At 51.0% G+C, this 16189-nt stretch overlaps 2 protein-coding genes across 5 annotated transcripts in view; one reads left to right on the plus strand and one right to left on the minus strand.

The window, feature by feature from the left end:
• The window catches only part of ITFG2 (integrin alpha FG-GAP repeat containing 2), a 24364-nt gene continuing 8175 nt past the window's right edge, over positions 1–16189 (plus strand). For all 4 annotated transcript variants that reach the window (XM_039236324.1, XM_039236323.1, XM_039236325.1 and 1 more), the window contains exons 1-12: positions 1–192; positions 4832–4927; positions 5490–5531; positions 5719–5890; positions 6610–6749; positions 7230–7378; positions 7768–7865; positions 8175–8228; positions 8320–8411; positions 9318–9435; positions 11549–11722; positions 11812–11972. In XM_039236324.1, the coding sequence (XP_039092255.1) occupies positions 97–192; positions 4832–4927; positions 5490–5531; positions 5719–5890; positions 6610–6749; positions 7230–7378; positions 7768–7865; positions 8175–8228; positions 8320–8411; positions 9318–9435; positions 11549–11722; positions 11812–11915 (1335 nt within the window). In that variant the 5' untranslated portion in view covers positions 1–96 and the 3' untranslated portion in view covers positions 11916–11972. The remainder of the gene's footprint in view (positions 193–4831; positions 4928–5489; positions 5532–5718; positions 5891–6609; positions 6750–7229; positions 7379–7767; positions 7866–8174; positions 8229–8319; positions 8412–9317; positions 9436–11548; positions 11723–11811; positions 11973–16189) is intronic.
• NRIP2 (nuclear receptor interacting protein 2) overlaps positions 13088–16189 on the minus strand; it is a 19807-nt gene continuing 16705 nt past the window's right edge. Inside the window, exons 5-8 of the mRNA XM_039236354.1 lie at positions 15670–15752; positions 15188–15309; positions 14942–14994; positions 13088–14611 (exon numbers count right to left, since the gene is read on the minus strand). Coding sequence (XP_039092285.1) covers positions 14519–14611; positions 14942–14994; positions 15188–15309; positions 15670–15752 — 351 coding nt within the window. The 3' untranslated portion in view covers positions 13088–14518. The remainder of the gene's footprint in view (positions 14612–14941; positions 14995–15187; positions 15310–15669; positions 15753–16189) is intronic.

A 16189-nucleotide genomic window follows, 5' to 3' on the forward strand; every position in this document is an offset into this window, starting at 1 on the left:
GTTGACGTAACTTTCCGCTCTGGCTGGCCTTCCGCTCGGGCGGCTCTCGGGGAACATTTGGCGGACCTCCCCGGTCCCTCGGCCCTTGCAAGTGAGATGAGGTCGGTTAGCTACGTGCAACGCGTGGCCCTGGAATTTAGTGGGAGCCTCTTCCCGCACGCGATCTGCCTGGGGGACGTCGACAACGATACGGTCAGTGCATGCGCACTGGGAGAGACGCGGCCCGGCTCTGCGCCAGAGTGGGGCGGGGCCAGGGAAGTGGAGAAGCCGCCCTAGGCGTGCGGTGTGAGCGGCGCGCGTGCGCGGTGGCCTGAGGAGAACTGGCAGATAGCTTACGTGCGTGGGCGTCAGGTCTGAACTGCACTGGTTCCCTGGTCTGGTTTTCTTTTAGGGGCATAGGTAACTGATCCTTTGCCTAAGTCAGTAACTTGTTCACAGTAGGAGCCTGGTAAACCGGTGGCCAGATAACCCGGCTCACTGCTTCTTTCGTTATGCAGGGCCCTCACCTCAAATAAGTTTACCTTTCGAAGCCTCCAGATAAGCTGAAAATGCTGCTTTGCTGCTCTTACACGTGGCCCCTTGCGCCGGCATACACTGCTGTACTTTTCTGCTTCTACACCCCGACCACCCCATTCATAATGCAGGGTTTCAGTAATGCCTTTTCCACATAGTACAGTAGGTGTATGGCAACGTGAAGTCACCTCACCTTGGTTGAATTACAAAAACAGTAGACATCTACCGTTTCATCTCCGCGGTTGTTCTTTTTCTCGTTATTTAAATGCATTCGTAGAGATAAAGCAGGTAGAACTTTGCCTGGCACACAGTTAACACCAAGTGTTAAGTGTTGTTAGTATTTGATTCTGTTTCTGCAAATGTTTATTCAAGTGCCCCTTGTGTGCCAAGGACTCTGCTATAGTCTGGGAATTCCAAAATGAACAAGACAGTCCCAGCCCTCAGCTAGCTCACAGCTGGGGTGATAGTCACAAGAACAACAAAATGTAAAGAGGTGCATTAAAGAAAATACGTAAAGAGTTCCTAGGTGGAGCATCAGAGAGGGTGGGGGCTGTTGCTGGTGTGAGACAGTCTTAATAGACTATGTTTTCATCCATTATTTCCTATTTTTAATGGAAAGCACCTTATTGCCGTCCTCTCTTCCCTGAGTGGGGGTGGGAGTGAGAAGGGCTAAAACATACCGGCAGCCTCCTTTGTGCTGTGATAGAGAAGATATTTTATGAGGCCTCTTTTGGCTCTGCTCCCTGTAAGAAGGAAGGAGTTATTCTCGTAAGTTTGTATTTTTTTTTTCGGGCTTTCACATTTAATATGCTAAGCAGTACAATTTTATGAGAAAATCCAGAGAGGCATTTTCAAATAGTAAATTAACAGAGTGGCTTTAGGCATGCATGAGTTCCCAAGTTATCTGATGGTCTTTTTTTGTTTAAAGGGGAAAAATACCTGCCTTTTTTCATAGCTTCACGGCATCAGCTTTTTTGGAAATTATACTTTCTGAGTAGATTGCACTAATACACCCAGTTCTACAATATTAGATATATTGTACTACTTTTTTTTTTTTTAAACCCTGAGTTGTAAGATCCATAAGTCTAGGGATTTTTTTATCTGCTTTTTCACTGCTATATTCCCAACACTTAAATTGTGCCAGGCACATAGTAGGTACTCAGATGTTTGTTGAATAAATGAGGGTTGTAATGGAAAGCAAATGTGATTAGTAAAGCAATTTTGAAGGGCTTTGCATGTTATTGATAAATATAATGAAAGAAGAGCAAGTAGTTGAGATTGTTGCCTAGTGGTATATATATATGTATGTATGTGGTACATTCAGCCTGCATGAGTGTGGATAGAAATATTGTTATTCGTTCAGCATTTGGGGCAGGAAAAAGACTTATTTCATCCTAATAAATCATTAGCCTGAAGTTCCCTGAAACTAATTTGTTTCCTGGTAAGTGGCAGGGGAAGCCAGGGATAGAATGCACACCCTTGTAGGGCTGCCCATAGAAGCCTGGCTACATCAGGGGAAAGGCTCTAGAAGACTGTAGCAGGTCAAAGATCTCTTCTCCTGTCTCCTTTACTATTTTATGGTGACAGTACTCTCCAGCTGGGGTTTCTTAGTGTCGGTGAGTGACCTCCAGAGGCCAGAGCCGGGATCAGCCACAGGGAAGCCGAACTGCTAGGAAGCATTGTCGCTGCTGGAAAGCAGATGGGCTATTTTGGAAATATCCACTTGCAGGAGGCCAGCCATTGCCTCACTGTCATTGCCGGTCTTGCTTGTCATTGCCTGGCTGGACCACATACTAGGTCACTGCTCTTACCATACCTGTGTCTGCGTTCTTGTTAAAACTGTAAGGTCCCCCTCAGCAGGGAGTCTGTGGCATTTATCTTTGTACCCCTAATTTATTGTCTACTGAAAATTCAAAGGCTGACTGAGCATTCTCTTTCGTTCTGATTTTTCTCTGTTTCTTAAAAAAAATCTTTTTGTTAATTGTCTAGTAATTAAACATTTATCAGGGCGCCTGGGTGGCTCAGTCAGTTGAGCTTCCAGCTCTTGATTTCGGCTCAGGTCATGATCCCAGGGTCATGGGTTCAAGCCCTGTGCTGGGGTCCTTGCTGAGCATGGAGCCTGCTCGGGATTCTCTCTTCTCTTTCTGTGCCCCTCTCCTCCACTCACACACACTCTCTCTCTTTCTCTTAAATTAAATTAAATTTGGGGCGCCTGGGTGGCTCAGTCAGTTAAGTGTCTGATTTCAGGTCAGGTCATGATCTCATGCTTCATGAGTTTGGGCCCCATATCTCTTAGCACAGAACTCACTTCAGATCCTTCGTCCTCCTCTCTCTTTCTGCCCCTCCCCTGCACACACTCTTTCTCAAAAATGTAAAAACATTAAAAAAAAAATTGTTTTAATTAAGTTAAATTTAAGAGAAAAGTAAACATTTTCTGACGTGATGGTATGGACTATGGCATTTGCTGAATGAATGTATAAAAAAGAATGAATTGTACGAAAGATACTAGGGTCCCTAGCCACGGAGGCCTTTTAACTAGAGGCTGAAAACCACCTGGTATTAGTGCTTGCTGTATGCCAGTCACTGTTTTTGTTTGTTTGTTTATTCATTTTTGAGGGAGAGAGAGAAAGAGAGACAGAATGCTAGTGGGGGAGAAGCAGAGAGAGAGGGAGACACAGATTCTGAAGGAGGCTCCAGGCTTTGAGCTCTCAGCACAGAGTCCACAAACTGTGACCATGACCTGAGCCCAAGTCAGACACTTAACCACCGACTGAGCCACCCAGATGTCCCTGCCAGTCAGTGTTTTAAAGGCCATCTTCCGTTGGCTCAATTCTTGCAACAACTTTATGCGGTAGATACCCTTACGATCTTTGTTTTATGGGTGAAAAAATGTAAGCATAGAGAGCCTGATTCAAATGCAGGCAGCTGCACGGAGCCTTTGTGCTATGCAGCCTGTCCCCTGTGTGTCTGCCACAGTCCTCTGGAGCAGCCAAAATGGAAACGTCAGGTGGAGAGAGCTTAGTGTTTTATGCTTCTTGTTTTATGCTTCTGTGATCTCATATTCACACCAGTATAACATTATATAATACAATAACATTCCCATAACTATTAAAAATAAATAGAGAAGATATTTTATGAGATTCAAATCAAGTAAATCATTGATAAATCCCAATTCATTTTTAACTTGTCCTTATTTTTGATCTGTTATGTCTTTGTTGCCTTTAGAATGAAATATCTTGAGAATCTGATATTCACTATTTTGAGACTAAGAAGAGGGTGTTGCCTCCACTCCTTCTCTCCCCACCACCCTCCCACTCCCCACCAGGGGACATCGGACAGCTATTTATGGAAACAGGGTTGGGTGCTACCTTGTTATCACTGTTAACCACTGGAAAGGCGGGCAGCCTTTGCGGACTGGCTGGGAAATGGGGTACCCAGATACAAATAGGAAGAGGCTCCATGCAGGAAGACCCCTCCTGAGAGCTTGGCCACCACTTGGGGGCGCCAGAGGCCCAGAACGCAGAGGAGGCTGACGCCAGCAACCCCTTCATGCTGTCCCCTCCGGCACCTCCATCCCCTGGGTGTTCACTCACTCATACACATCAAGATCAAAAGGTGTTGCTAGAGGAAGGAGGGCCCCCAGAGCTGACCTTGTCTTTTTATTTGGCCCTTGATTAAGTACGTGGTCTGAAGTTCAGTTTTCCAAAAGTTCAATGTTCGGGGTTGTTTTCAAAACATGTCCCATTGGCAGTGGACAGATTGGAAGAGCTGAAATCAGGCAAGCAGGTCACGGAGCTGTTCAAGTTGTCAGACTTTTCTGGGAAGAGTCATAGGTTCCGTGTTGCCCCATTCTGCCATCCTCCTCTGACACACACACACACACACCCACACCCACACCCACAGGGAAATAAAGAAATTCGGGGAGGCGTGCCCAGGTGGCTCAGTCGGTTAATTTCAGCTCTTGATTTCAGACCAGGCCATGATCTCATGGTTCATGAGTTCAAGTCCATATCAGGTTCATCAGGCTCCACACTGATAATGAGGAACCTGTTTGGGATTCTTTCTCTCCCTCTCTCTCTATCCCTCCCTGTGATCAAACTCACGCTTGCTCTCTGAAAATAAACGTCAACAATTTTTTTTAAAAGAAAAAAGAAACTCTGGGAAACTGTGGCTTGTTTGCAAAAGATTTTTACTAAAGTTGATGAAGATACAAATTGAGGTCTTGTGACGTCCCCGGTATGGGCCCCCTAGAGAAAAGATCCAGGTGGTTCCTTAGGATCCCATCCTAACACTGTCTTCTCTCTCTCTCTGTTTGAAGTTAAATGAACTGGTGGTGGGGGACACCAGTGGGAAGCTGTTCGTGTATAAGAGTGATGACAGTCGCCCGTGGCTCACCTGTTCCTGCCAGGGCATGGTCAGTATTCAACTTCCTGGGCCATGAGGGGCAGAAGGATCCTCTCTGTGCAGGGACTATCAAGGCTAAGACACACGGACACCCACCATTGTGTCCCAGTTCACCAGCTACTCAGCCAGCCTCTGCCTCGGGGTTCATTTCATTCAGGGAGCGAAGCTGCCAGGCAGTGCGCCCCCAGCTGTGGGTTGTTTTTTATCTTCTGTTTCAGAGTGGCTACCTTAGTACTTTAAAAACTGCCCAGGTCATCTGCTCTCACAAAGTATAGTACAAAATGGGGGGTAATACTTTGAATAAGTCTAGAAATATGATAGATTGGCTGTATTAGATGTATCTTTTGTTTTGTCTTGTTCAGCCCAGACAGTCTTAACTACTTGGGGTCTCCATACTGCTCTCTAGGTAAACCAGACATAGAGCAGTGCAAGAACGAGATTAACACGAACTATCAGTGTAGGTCATATGGCACAGGTTTTCAGCAAATGATGGTAGCTAGCAAACCCTCTCATTGCTTCACCGAGATTAGGGATACTGGTCTCCCTCAGCATGTGTCTCCTTTTCTTTACAGCTGACTTGTGTTGGGGTTGGAGATGTTTGTAATAAAGGAAAGGTAAGAACTTTAGGGGTCGTTGGGACCTTGGTAGAACTCCAAGGCTTTGCCTAGATTGCTCCCCATCTCCTGCTGGGAATCAGCTGAGAGTTAAAGGCTTCAGCCCTCACTTCCGTGCTTTAACGACCAGGCTTGTGCCCAAACTTCCCTCCCCAGCCCATCCCTCCTATGCCTCTGCCTCTCCCAGAACCTGGTGGTGGCGGTGAGTGCTGAGGGATGGTTTCACCTGTATGATCTGACGCCTGCTAAGGCCCTGGATGCTTCTGGGCACCACGAGACCCTCATGGGAGAGGACCAGCATCCAGTCTTCAAGCAGCACATCCCTGCCAATACCAAGGTCATGCTGATCAGCGACATCGGTGGGCATGGCTGTCTCTGCAGGCAGCAGGGGGGAATAGGAGCCAACGGGTCGTAGAGCAGATCTCAGGGGATTCAGGGAGGTAGTTAGTATTCATGGGTGCAATTATTATGCATCTTATGTTGAGTTACTGAGCTCCCATTATAAACTAGATATCATTCTAAGCACTGTGATTGCAGCAGTGAATAAGACGGACAAAAATCACTGCCTTCTTGGACCTTTACAAGGAAGGGACAGAAAACAAACAGTGTAAAAAATGCTTTAAGAAGATTAAATAGTTTATTAGAAGGCAGTAAGTGCCGTAGAGAAAATAAGCCACAGAAAGGGGCTAGAGAGTGTCCAGGTATAGAAGCAGAGGTACCAGTTCTAAATGGAGTTGTCTGGAAAGTCCGTGCTGGGAAGGTGGCATTTGATCAGACACTGAAGGTGGCAAGGGAGTGAGTCGTTACAGATATAGGGCCGATGGATGTCTCGGCCAGAAGCTGCCACGAAGGCGGGGGGTTGGGTACGTGGCACGATTCAGGACACTCGTGTATCTGAGGGAAGAAGCATGGCACAAAGTGTCTGAGGTGACTAGCACAGCCCTTGGGGTCTGAAGTTGTCCTGGGTAACAGCCCATGCTGGTGGTGTTAGCAGGGGCGCGGGGAGGGCGTGTTTGCAGGATTCAAGCTGACCAGCACACATGTGGCTCCAAACTCGTCTTACTCTCTGGACCCACAGATGGAGATGGGTGTTGCGAGCTGGTGGTCGGTTACACGGACCGTGTGGTACGGGCTTTCCGCTGGGAAGATCTGGGCGAGGGCACTGAACATCCAGCAGGGCAGCTGGTGTCACTCAAGAAGTGGACGCTGGAGGGTCAGGTGAGAGGCTGAGCATGGGGCTCGGGGAGCCCGGAGAGCAGGAAGGAAGCCCTCCTGGAGGGGCCCTCTAGGGAGCACAGTGCTGGGTCAGGATTTAGAGTGGGAGGAAGGGAAGATCTCCTTGTTGAGAGAAATCTAACGAAGAGAGCTTTGAATCAGGATCTTGGGGGGAAATTACTAACAATAGGCAAGGAGGAAGGAGCACCGGGCTAAGAGTTGGGAGTGTGCTGGCGGGTGCCACGTGCTCTGTGTCGGGGTGTGGACCCTGGATGAGGCGTGCACAGTGGAGAGCAGATGGGCTGTGTGGAGACGATGGCACCAGGCAGGAACCCTGAGAACTCGAATTCTTCCTCCTACTGTTGCTTTCCGAGCGCGGGGTGCTGTTCCCAGGTCCCCCGGCCCACTGGTCTCTCCTGCTTTCTGCGGGGCCCCACTTCCTTCTGTGCCCGGCCCCCTTTAAGGCCCTGTTCCCTGGTGCAGGTGGACAGTCTCTCAGTGACTCCAGGGCCCCTGGGTGTTCCTGAACTGATGGTATCTCAGCCGGGCTGTGCTTACGCCATACTACTGTGTACCTGGAATAAGGAGACCGGGCCCCCGCCTACCCCTGAGGGGGCCCCGGAGGGCAGTAGGTAAGGGTGCAGGCCCAGGGGTGGTGTGGGGTGGGCGGGATCCAGATGGGTTTCTGGATGCACGTGGCCGTGGGCGGGTCTGCAGTGGACAGAGCTGTTTTGGCTGGGTCCTGGCACGGCACCTTTGCCCCATTAAGGACCCAGGGAATCCTGGGCTTTACCCTTGTAGCACCTGGAAGAGATTCCAAGATTCTAACTTGGCAGCCTTGTCCCTCACTTTTCTACTCGCCACATGGGCCAGACAGTGTCAGCAATAGATTTCCAGGCTAACTCACATCCTAGAAGCTCTTACAGAGATCAGGGCCACAAAGGTCCTGGAGAATTAGGCTCCTTTGGTCCCCACTTAGTATCCCTCCTCCCATACGCTCTCCCCCCAACATCCCCCCCAGGGAGACCCCGGCTGCAAGAGATGTCGTGTTGCACCAGACTTCCGGCCGCATCCACAACAAGAATGTCTCCACCCACCTCATTGGCAACATCAGACGAGGTGAACTTGGGGTGGGGACACAGAAGGGCGCTGAGGGGCAAGCATCAGTCCCGGGAGAGGCGAGACGCAGAGGCCTCCCTTCCTCCCTGCCTTGGCCTGCCCCTCACCCTGTGTGCTCTGCCTTTCCCCTGCCCTTCACATTTTCTTCTTCCTGCCCTTCTGCCCCCCCCCCCCCCCCCCCCCCCCCCCCCCCCCCCCCCCCCCCCCCCCCCCCCCCCCCCCCCCCCCCCCCCCCCCCCCCCCCCCCCCCCCCCCCCCCCCCCCCCCCCCCCCCCCCCCCCCCCCCCCCCCCCCCCCCCCCCCCCACAGGCCACAACTCTGAGACTGGTGGCTCCGGCCTCTTTGCCCTCTGCACCCTGGATGGTGAGTGCCCGCTGGGGCGGGATGCCGTGTGCCTGTGGGGTGCGCCCAGGGGTCCCGTCCTGCCCACCCCAGCCTGCCTGTCCCCCTGCAGGAACGCTGAAGCTTATGGAGGAGGCAGACAAGCTGCTGTGGTCGGTGCAGGTGGATCACCAGCTTTTCGCCTTAGAGAAACTGGATGTCACGGTGAGAGGAACATTCTTACGTTCTCCACGTGCAGAGACGTGATTTAAACGAGGCCATTCTCACTTCACAGTTCACTCTCGATCTTTATCTAAGTCTCTTCAGACACGCTTAACTCCGTCTCAGGTGAGTCTGTTTCTCCTAATTCCTCAGTGTTGAGCACCGTCTCCGCACTGCTGCGCCATCTCTCGGCGACACCTTCTGGCAGGAGCAAGGGCTCCAAAGAGAAGTAATTTATTAGGGTCCAGAGTGAGTTATTGGCTCCAACTCCAGATGTACGTTCTATAATTTTTCTGCCAGCGTGCATGCGTGATGGTTTAGGAGAAGAGGCACGTGGCTTTGAAGCTGGTAGAACAGGCCTGAGTCCTGATTCTGTGCTGCCTCCCTTCTATGCTGAGTGACCACGAGTGGGCATGACTTCACTTCTATAAGCTGAAGTTTCCTTCCTATAAAATTGGGAATAGGGGCACCTGGGTGGCTCAGTTGGTTAAGCGTCCGACTTCGGCTCAGGTCATGATCTCACGGCTCGTGGGTTTGAGCCCTGCATTGGGCTCTGTGCTGACAGCCAACTCAGAGCCTGGAGACTGTTTCAGATTCTGTATCTCCCTCTTTCTCTGACCTTCCCCTACTCACGCTGTCTCTCTCTCTCTCTCAGAAATAAAGAAGACATTTAAAAATAAATAAATAAAATAAAATTGGGAATAATGGGGTCTCCTTCATCAGTTGTTTGGTGACTGACGGAGGAAGGTCAGTAGGAAGCTTAGGGTTGCTTTCTTTCCCAGCTGGCCGTTTGTCACCCAGAGCCGGGTCCACAGCTCCTTTATATTCCATCCAGCCCCATTGTTAGGGGTGCTCTTCTATTTGCCAGCTCCGGGCCACCCCTGCATCCTTGTCTCTGGCCTTCTCCAGGGCAACGGGCACGAGGAGGTGGTTGCCTGTGCGTGGGATGGACAGACGTATATCATTGATCACAACCGCACCGTTGTTCGCTTCCAAGTGGATGAGAATATCCGAGCCTTCTGTGCAGGTGGGACCCCGCCCCGCGGCCCCTCTCCAGCCACACTCATGCGCCTCTCATTTCTACCCTCTCTGTGTCCCCTAACGTGCATCTGCATAAACAAATGAGCTCTTCAGCACTTTTGATAGAGGGTGATGGTGGGTACTAAATTGCCTTCTGCAGTTTTAAATAAGGAGTGAGAGACTGACAGCTCATCTCTGCATCTCTTAAAGAATGATAAGAATGAGTTCTTATCATCTGTCTGTCAGGGATGCGTGAAGGCATCAGAAAGTTCTCTCCCATCTGAGCATGCCAACAGTTTGTGAGGAGCATTCTCCCAGACAATTCACGTTTATTCCAAATCTGGGACTTGGAAAGCAGCCCTGGCTTTTTCAGGTGACACAGGGAGATCTTTGGTTGCTAAATTGGTAAGGATTGTACAGCGCTCTGGTGTACATACGCCAGTAGACCGGAAGGTTAAAATGCCTTTGAAGAAGGGACTGCCGCCAAAGAGAAGCCTTAGTTTCTTTTTTTTTTTAATTCTTTTTTAAATATTTATTTTATTTTTGAGAGAGAGATAGAGATGGAGCATGAGCAGGGGAGAGGCAGAGAGAGAGACACACACACAGAATCTGAAGGAGGCTCCAGGCTCTGAGATGTCAGTACAGAGCTGGACGCAGGGCTCGAACTCACAAACCGTGAGATCATGACTTGAGCTAAGTGGGACGCTTCACTGACTGAGCCACCCAGGTGCCCCTTTTACTTTAATTAAAAAAATTTTTTTTGTGAGAGAGAGAGAGAGAGAGTGCTTGTGCACAAGTAGTGAAGGGGCAGAGAGAGAGGAGGCTCTCAGCAGGCTCCATGCTGTCAGAGAGAGCTCACAAACCGGGAGATCATGACCTGAACCAAAAGTAAGAGTTGGGTCACAGGGCCCCAGCTTTAGTTTCTGGTCGTGTTTTGCTAATCTGCCCCTTGGACTCCCAAGGCTACCCCTCATTCCATCAAGGCTATCACGAAGATGGGAAAATCAACAAATCACTTTTGGGGGCCGTTCTGCCAGGTTTGTTTTTTTTTTTTAACTTATTAAACCATCGTACTATAACTCAACACCTATTTTTTTTAACTTTTGTTTATTTTTGAGAGAGAGAGAGACAGAATGCTAGTGGGGAGGGCCACAGCAAGAGAGAGACAGAATCTGAAGCAGGCTCCAGGCTCTGAGCTGTCAGCCACCCAGGCATGCTGGGTTTTATTTTTTTAATGTTTATTTATTTTTAGAGAGAGAGAGAGGATGGGGCAGAGAGAGGGGGGTGGGAGACGGAGTCTGAAGCAGGTTCCAGGCTCTGAGCTGTCAGCACAGAGCCCAGCGTGGGGCTAGGACTCACAAGCCATGAGATTATGACCTGAGCTGAAGTCGGACGCTTAACTGACTGAGCCACCCAGGTGCCCCGTGGTGTTTTTGCTTTTTTGTTTTTGTTTTTGTTTTTTTTTTTAATTTTTTAATGTTTATTTATTTTTGAGAGACAGAACATGAGTGAGGGAGGAGCAGAGAGAGAGGGAGACAGAATCCGAAGCAGGCTCTAGGCTCTGAGCTGTCAGAACAGAGCCCAATATGGGGCTTGAACTCACGAACAGTGAGATCATGACCTGAGCCAAAGTCGGACACTTAACCAACTGAGCCACCTAGGCACCCCTCGTGGTGTTTTTTCATATCTGAAATGGGGCAGGTATTTTACCTATTTTACTGAGTTCCCAACACAGATGGAATAGAAAGAGGGCCTTTAAGGGCACCTGAGGGCTCAGTTGATTAAGCATCCGACTGCAGCTCAGGTCATGATCTCAAGGTCCGTGAGTTCGAGCCCAGCATCAGGCTCTGTGCTGATAGCTCAGAGCCTGGATCCGGCTTCAGATTCTGTGTGTGTCTCTTTCTCTGCCCCTTCCCCACTCAAGCTCTGTCTCTTTCTTTCTCTCAAAAATAAATTAACATTTAGAAAACTTAAAAAAAAAATAAAGAGTGCTTTTAGCTTTCTGCTTGACGTCTGTGGGAGGGTCAAAACTGCTGACTTCAAGGCCTGCCTCTTGTTCTCTGCCTTTCTGCACTGGGACTGGAACTCTCTGACCTTTATCTCACCCCCACACCCCTCAGGCCTGTATGCCTGCAAGGAGGGCCGCAACAGCCCCTGCCTCGTGTACGTCACGTTCAACCAGAAGATCTACGTGTACTGGGAGGTGCAGCTTGAGCGGATGGAGTCGACCAATCTGCTGAAGCTGCTGGAGGCCGAGCCAGAGTTCCAGAACCTGCTGCAGGAGCTGGGCGTGGGTGAGTCTGGGAGAGCTTCGGCCCCAGCAGCCCTGCACCGGGTGCCCAGCAGGGCCCCAGCCTCCGAACCGCCCCTTTCTTGCCCTCAGATCCTGACGATCTCCCAGCCGTCCGCGGCCTGCTTCACCAAACCCTCTACCATCCAGACCAGCCCCCACGGTGTGCTCCTGCGAGCCTCCATGATCCCACCTAGCCGGACTTGCCCTCCTAGCTGAAGAAGGAGCTTCCTGTACCGCCCCCTGCCTCCAAGGTATCCATAGTGCCGGGAGAATAGGGGGTAGACCTCACAGAGCAGCACGGGAAAATGGCAGCCACCTTAGGGAAGCTGTGAACTATAGCCTTTGTGGTCTTCTTGGTGAAAGAAGAGGTGACTTGGCCCCCCTCCCCATTTCCTTATTACCTTGCCCATCAGTCACATCAGCAGGATCACAGAACCCCAGCCTCATTCCACATCGTCTGTGCCGGCCCCCTCCCCAGAGCTCCCTGCTCTCATGTGGAAAGCAGACTTGTTGGTGAGGAAGGAGCACAGATCCTTTGCAGGGCTCCACTGCTTGTAAGGAAACCAGGCTGGGGCCAGTAGGCAGTGAGATAAGGGCTCCCCCCATTCCAAGCTCCGCCTTCCATGGCGCAGCCCCAAGTCACTGGCCGTAGGGATTAGTACAGGAGCGGCATGCTGTTTGACTTTTGAAGGCGGCAGGGGTGGGGGTGGGGGGTTTCAGGGCATCTTACAGTCTGGTTTTGATTGCTCCCGGCCATGTGGAGATGGTTGTCTTCTATTCGCCAAAGAAACTGGGCTAGCACTTCCTCAGCTTGCCATGTTGCTGGTGCAACTTTGTGGGCCTTGCCCCCAGTTCCCCCCCAAACACCTTCTGGTCTATAAGACAGTAGACATTTAGACTCCGATGCGGGTTTATGATCCAGATCACAAAACGAATTCTATCTTGGACCATTTATATCCCTTCTGCTCTCGATTCTGTGCACCATAAGTTGGTGTTTTTCCCATTACAGGCTGCCATCCTTTGGTGGGTTGTAGTCAGCATTGTTTGACTAAACGGAATAGGGTAGAATGAAATAGAAGGAAAAACATCAGAGTATCATGCTCACAGCATAGGGGAAGTATTGTTTTGTTATAACCGTGTGTGTGCGTTTGTATGTGTATGCTAAGTACACCGTAAAATGTATTTCCTGCTGTGGGCTGTGTTCAGAGGAGTCTGAAAGCCATTGCTCTCAATTATATTGATTGACCCAGCCCAGATGGGTCAGCCTGGGGAAAAGTCCACATTCACATCGCCTTTCTGTAAGGGACTGAGGACACAGTTACTGACTCGGACTCTGATCCACACGGAGGGAAACCGGAGATGGACGTGAGCATAGAGAAATGAGTGTTTATTCAAGGGCAGGAGCAGCTGAGCCGAAGACCTGCCGCTGAGTCTGGGGGCTGCGGTTACAGAAGAAGCAGGAGACAGGAGTGAGCAGACAGAGCCAGGAAAGCAGAGGTTACGGGGCAAGGCAGAGAGGGACCAGGGTATCATCATGCCACATGTGGTAGTGAGCCCCCTCCTCTTCTTTTGAGGACAGGGAACTCCGCTGGGAAAGGCAAGACCAGATGTCACAGGGCAGCGGGGTCGTATCCTGGTTCTCCTCTCCTCTACCCCGGGCTCAAGATTTTGCTTCCACCCCAAGGTCCTAGTTCCCTGGCTGAGATCATTTGCATCACTGTCTTCCTCTCCCCCTAGTCAGTGACTTGAGAGACTCAAACCTGCCAGAAAGACGCTCAGGGTGTCTGGCTCCTTAAGGTTTGGGTTCCTCTCTTCACAGTGAAGACGAAAAGCCTCTTTGTTTTTTTTGCTTTGGCTCAGAGCCTGGCGAAGGATCAAAATAAGATTCCAAAATAAGACAAGCTCAGGCTCAGGAGGCCAGAGATGAGGGGAAGGAAGAAGGTCTAATGAGGTGAGTAGTTCTAGAAATAAGAAAGAATACTGGTTAGGTTCCAAGTGTGAGTACGGCCAGCGCCTGCCATCCTGTCTGCCTTGTGGGGGCAGTTCCTGACAGGGCTCCCTGCCACCTCCCTGAAGTTCAGGGGCCCAGAGTGTAAAAAAGCAAGGGGAGGAGAAACACCTGGAGAAATGCTGGAGGTACCCCCAAGGTTTCGCACAAGGAGATCGAATAACTGACTTCCGACGTCTACAACCCCAGGAAAGGAAACTTAAGAAAACTCCCAGCCTTGAGAGCCTGACACTCGTCTCCCAACCCGACTCCCTCCTGTTCTGGAGTATTCTGTTTCCTGTTTCTTCCCCCACTCAGCCGTGAGCAGATGTGTGCAGGATCAGAAAGGTAGACGTCAGCAGGCACAGGGCCCCCGGTGGGTGAGGCGTGGCAGTCTAGTTGCAAGAGGTAACGAGCCCCCGAAGGGAAAGGGAGAGGCATGGGAGTGAAGGCCGCCGAGGGGTGTGTGGAGGCAGGTAAAGGACACTACGGGCTGTAGCCTTTGACTTGGGCCGGTTCCCACCACACCTCGCTTCCATCCTTTTCCACAGTCCTGATTTGGAGGGGAGTGGGGAGGCCAGGCCCCTGAGATCATGGGCCCTCTCTATGGAAGACTCCTGGAGGATTGGGCAGTTGCTCAGAAGCAGAGAGGAATGTGGCCGATTGAGGCCAACGGGACGGCAGGGTCAGGGTGATGACAGAAGGGACAGACATGGTAGTCCCAGGTACCTGGCCCAGTAATACCCCATTCCCCAACACAGCTCTTCCCTGGGGCACCATCCTTCCCCTGGGGACTGACTGGTTCCACGGTCACTGGCCAGGCTCTTGGTACAGAGGCAGGAAGGGCAGCTCTGGGAAGGGGGCCCTCAGCCGCAGCACTCCATGCTCGAGGTCAATGCAGCACTGTGGGGAAGGGAAATGTGTGCTTCTCTCAGCAGGTAGCCTCTCCCTCACCCTCCGCCTTCTTACCGCCCCCCTCCCCGCCCCCTTGCTCCTTGCTCTTCTCCGTTTCCATTCACCTGGAGCCCTGGTGTGGGGGGCACTGGGACCTGGTTCTTATGTTTCACTTGTGGGCAAATAAGGACCCTCTAGGGAAGCAAGGTGAAATCACTCAACTCTGAGTCTTTCTCATCAGAAGCTGGTGCATGCTTCCTCACCTGTGCCTTTTACCTCTTTATCCCAGCCCTTTGGGTCAGACCCTAAGTGTGGGTCAAGTGCCTGCATCCTCCTTACCTGGAGAGAAAGCAGAGTCTGCAGTCCAAGACAGAATTCGGGACTCTCAACATCTGCAGGAATCGTTTGAAAACAAGAGGTGGGAGGGTAACCAGGGGTCATGGTGCCCTTCTGTCCACACTCGATCCTTGTCTGCCCTCCCCACCCCAGGTCTGAGGGTCTGGGCCCAGAGACTGGGGACATCTCATATGGTGCCAGGAGAGGAAGGCAGAAGAGGAAGAGGCTGTGAAGGGAGGGAGGACTCACCCACCACCTGGGCAGAGCAGGCCACCGTCTCCTGGCCCAGCTGTAGCTCTAGCTGCTCCACCTGCATGGGGGGCCCAGGGGCCAGGTCGCCACCTGGGGCTTTGAGGACCTTCTTCCCTAACCTGTGGTTGGGAAGCAAGGGTTATGGCCACCACAGCCTCCAGCCCCAGCCCCTTCATCAGCTGACGCCCCTCCCCCCCATACATGGGTTCTCATCCATTCCCTTGGCACCGTGTGGGGTCTGAATCCTTGTCTTCTCTACCAGAGCTTCCAGCCAATCTTTTTTTCTAATTATAGAAAACTAATTATAGTTCTGTTGATACATAGTTCATATACCACAAAAGCCACCCCTTTATAAATGCAGTGGGTTTTAGTATATTCACAGAGTTATGCAACTACCACTACTATCTAATATCAGAATATTTCCATCACCCCCCAAAGAAACCCCATCCCCCATCCATTCTTTTGGGCCACACTCTTACCCCAGGCGGCTGAGGCATCCGGCCGAGATCTGGTTGTGTTGGGTGCCTGTGTCCACGGCCACCCGAAGCTCCTGGTCTCGGCACTGAGAAAGAGGGTCGCAGGGGGTCAGTGGGAATGGATTGGGCTTGGATCCCAGCCCTTTGATGACTCCCTCTCAGAAACACGTGAAGGGAATGAACCATGTCTTTCAGAGTGATCTTTATGGCACTCATGCAATTGAGGCAAAACCGGCTCTTGGATGCAGGAATCAAAAAAGGAAGTAGAGCTGCCTATGGGGAGTTCATACACGTGGGAACAACTTGACCAGAAGTGGAGATCTGTTTGTGTAGAGGAATTCTTGGGAAGCCAAGGGTCCAGGTTAGAGAGGTCAAGGTGAGGAATGTAGGAGGGGCGAGAAGAGCTGGCTGCCTCACCAGGAAATTCAGATGAGGGTAAGCGACAGGTTCACCACGGAAACAGGTTCACTTTCTTCTGGATATATACAGACATTTTGGGGTACACTTGGACATCCCAAATGCA

Source organism: Hyaena hyaena, unplaced genomic scaffold, assembly GCF_003009895.1.
Source record: "Hyaena hyaena isolate Hyena2069 unplaced genomic scaffold, ASM300989v1 scaffold_108, whole genome shotgun sequence".
Lineage (NCBI taxonomy): Eukaryota > Metazoa > Chordata > Mammalia > Carnivora > Hyaenidae > Hyaena > Hyaena hyaena.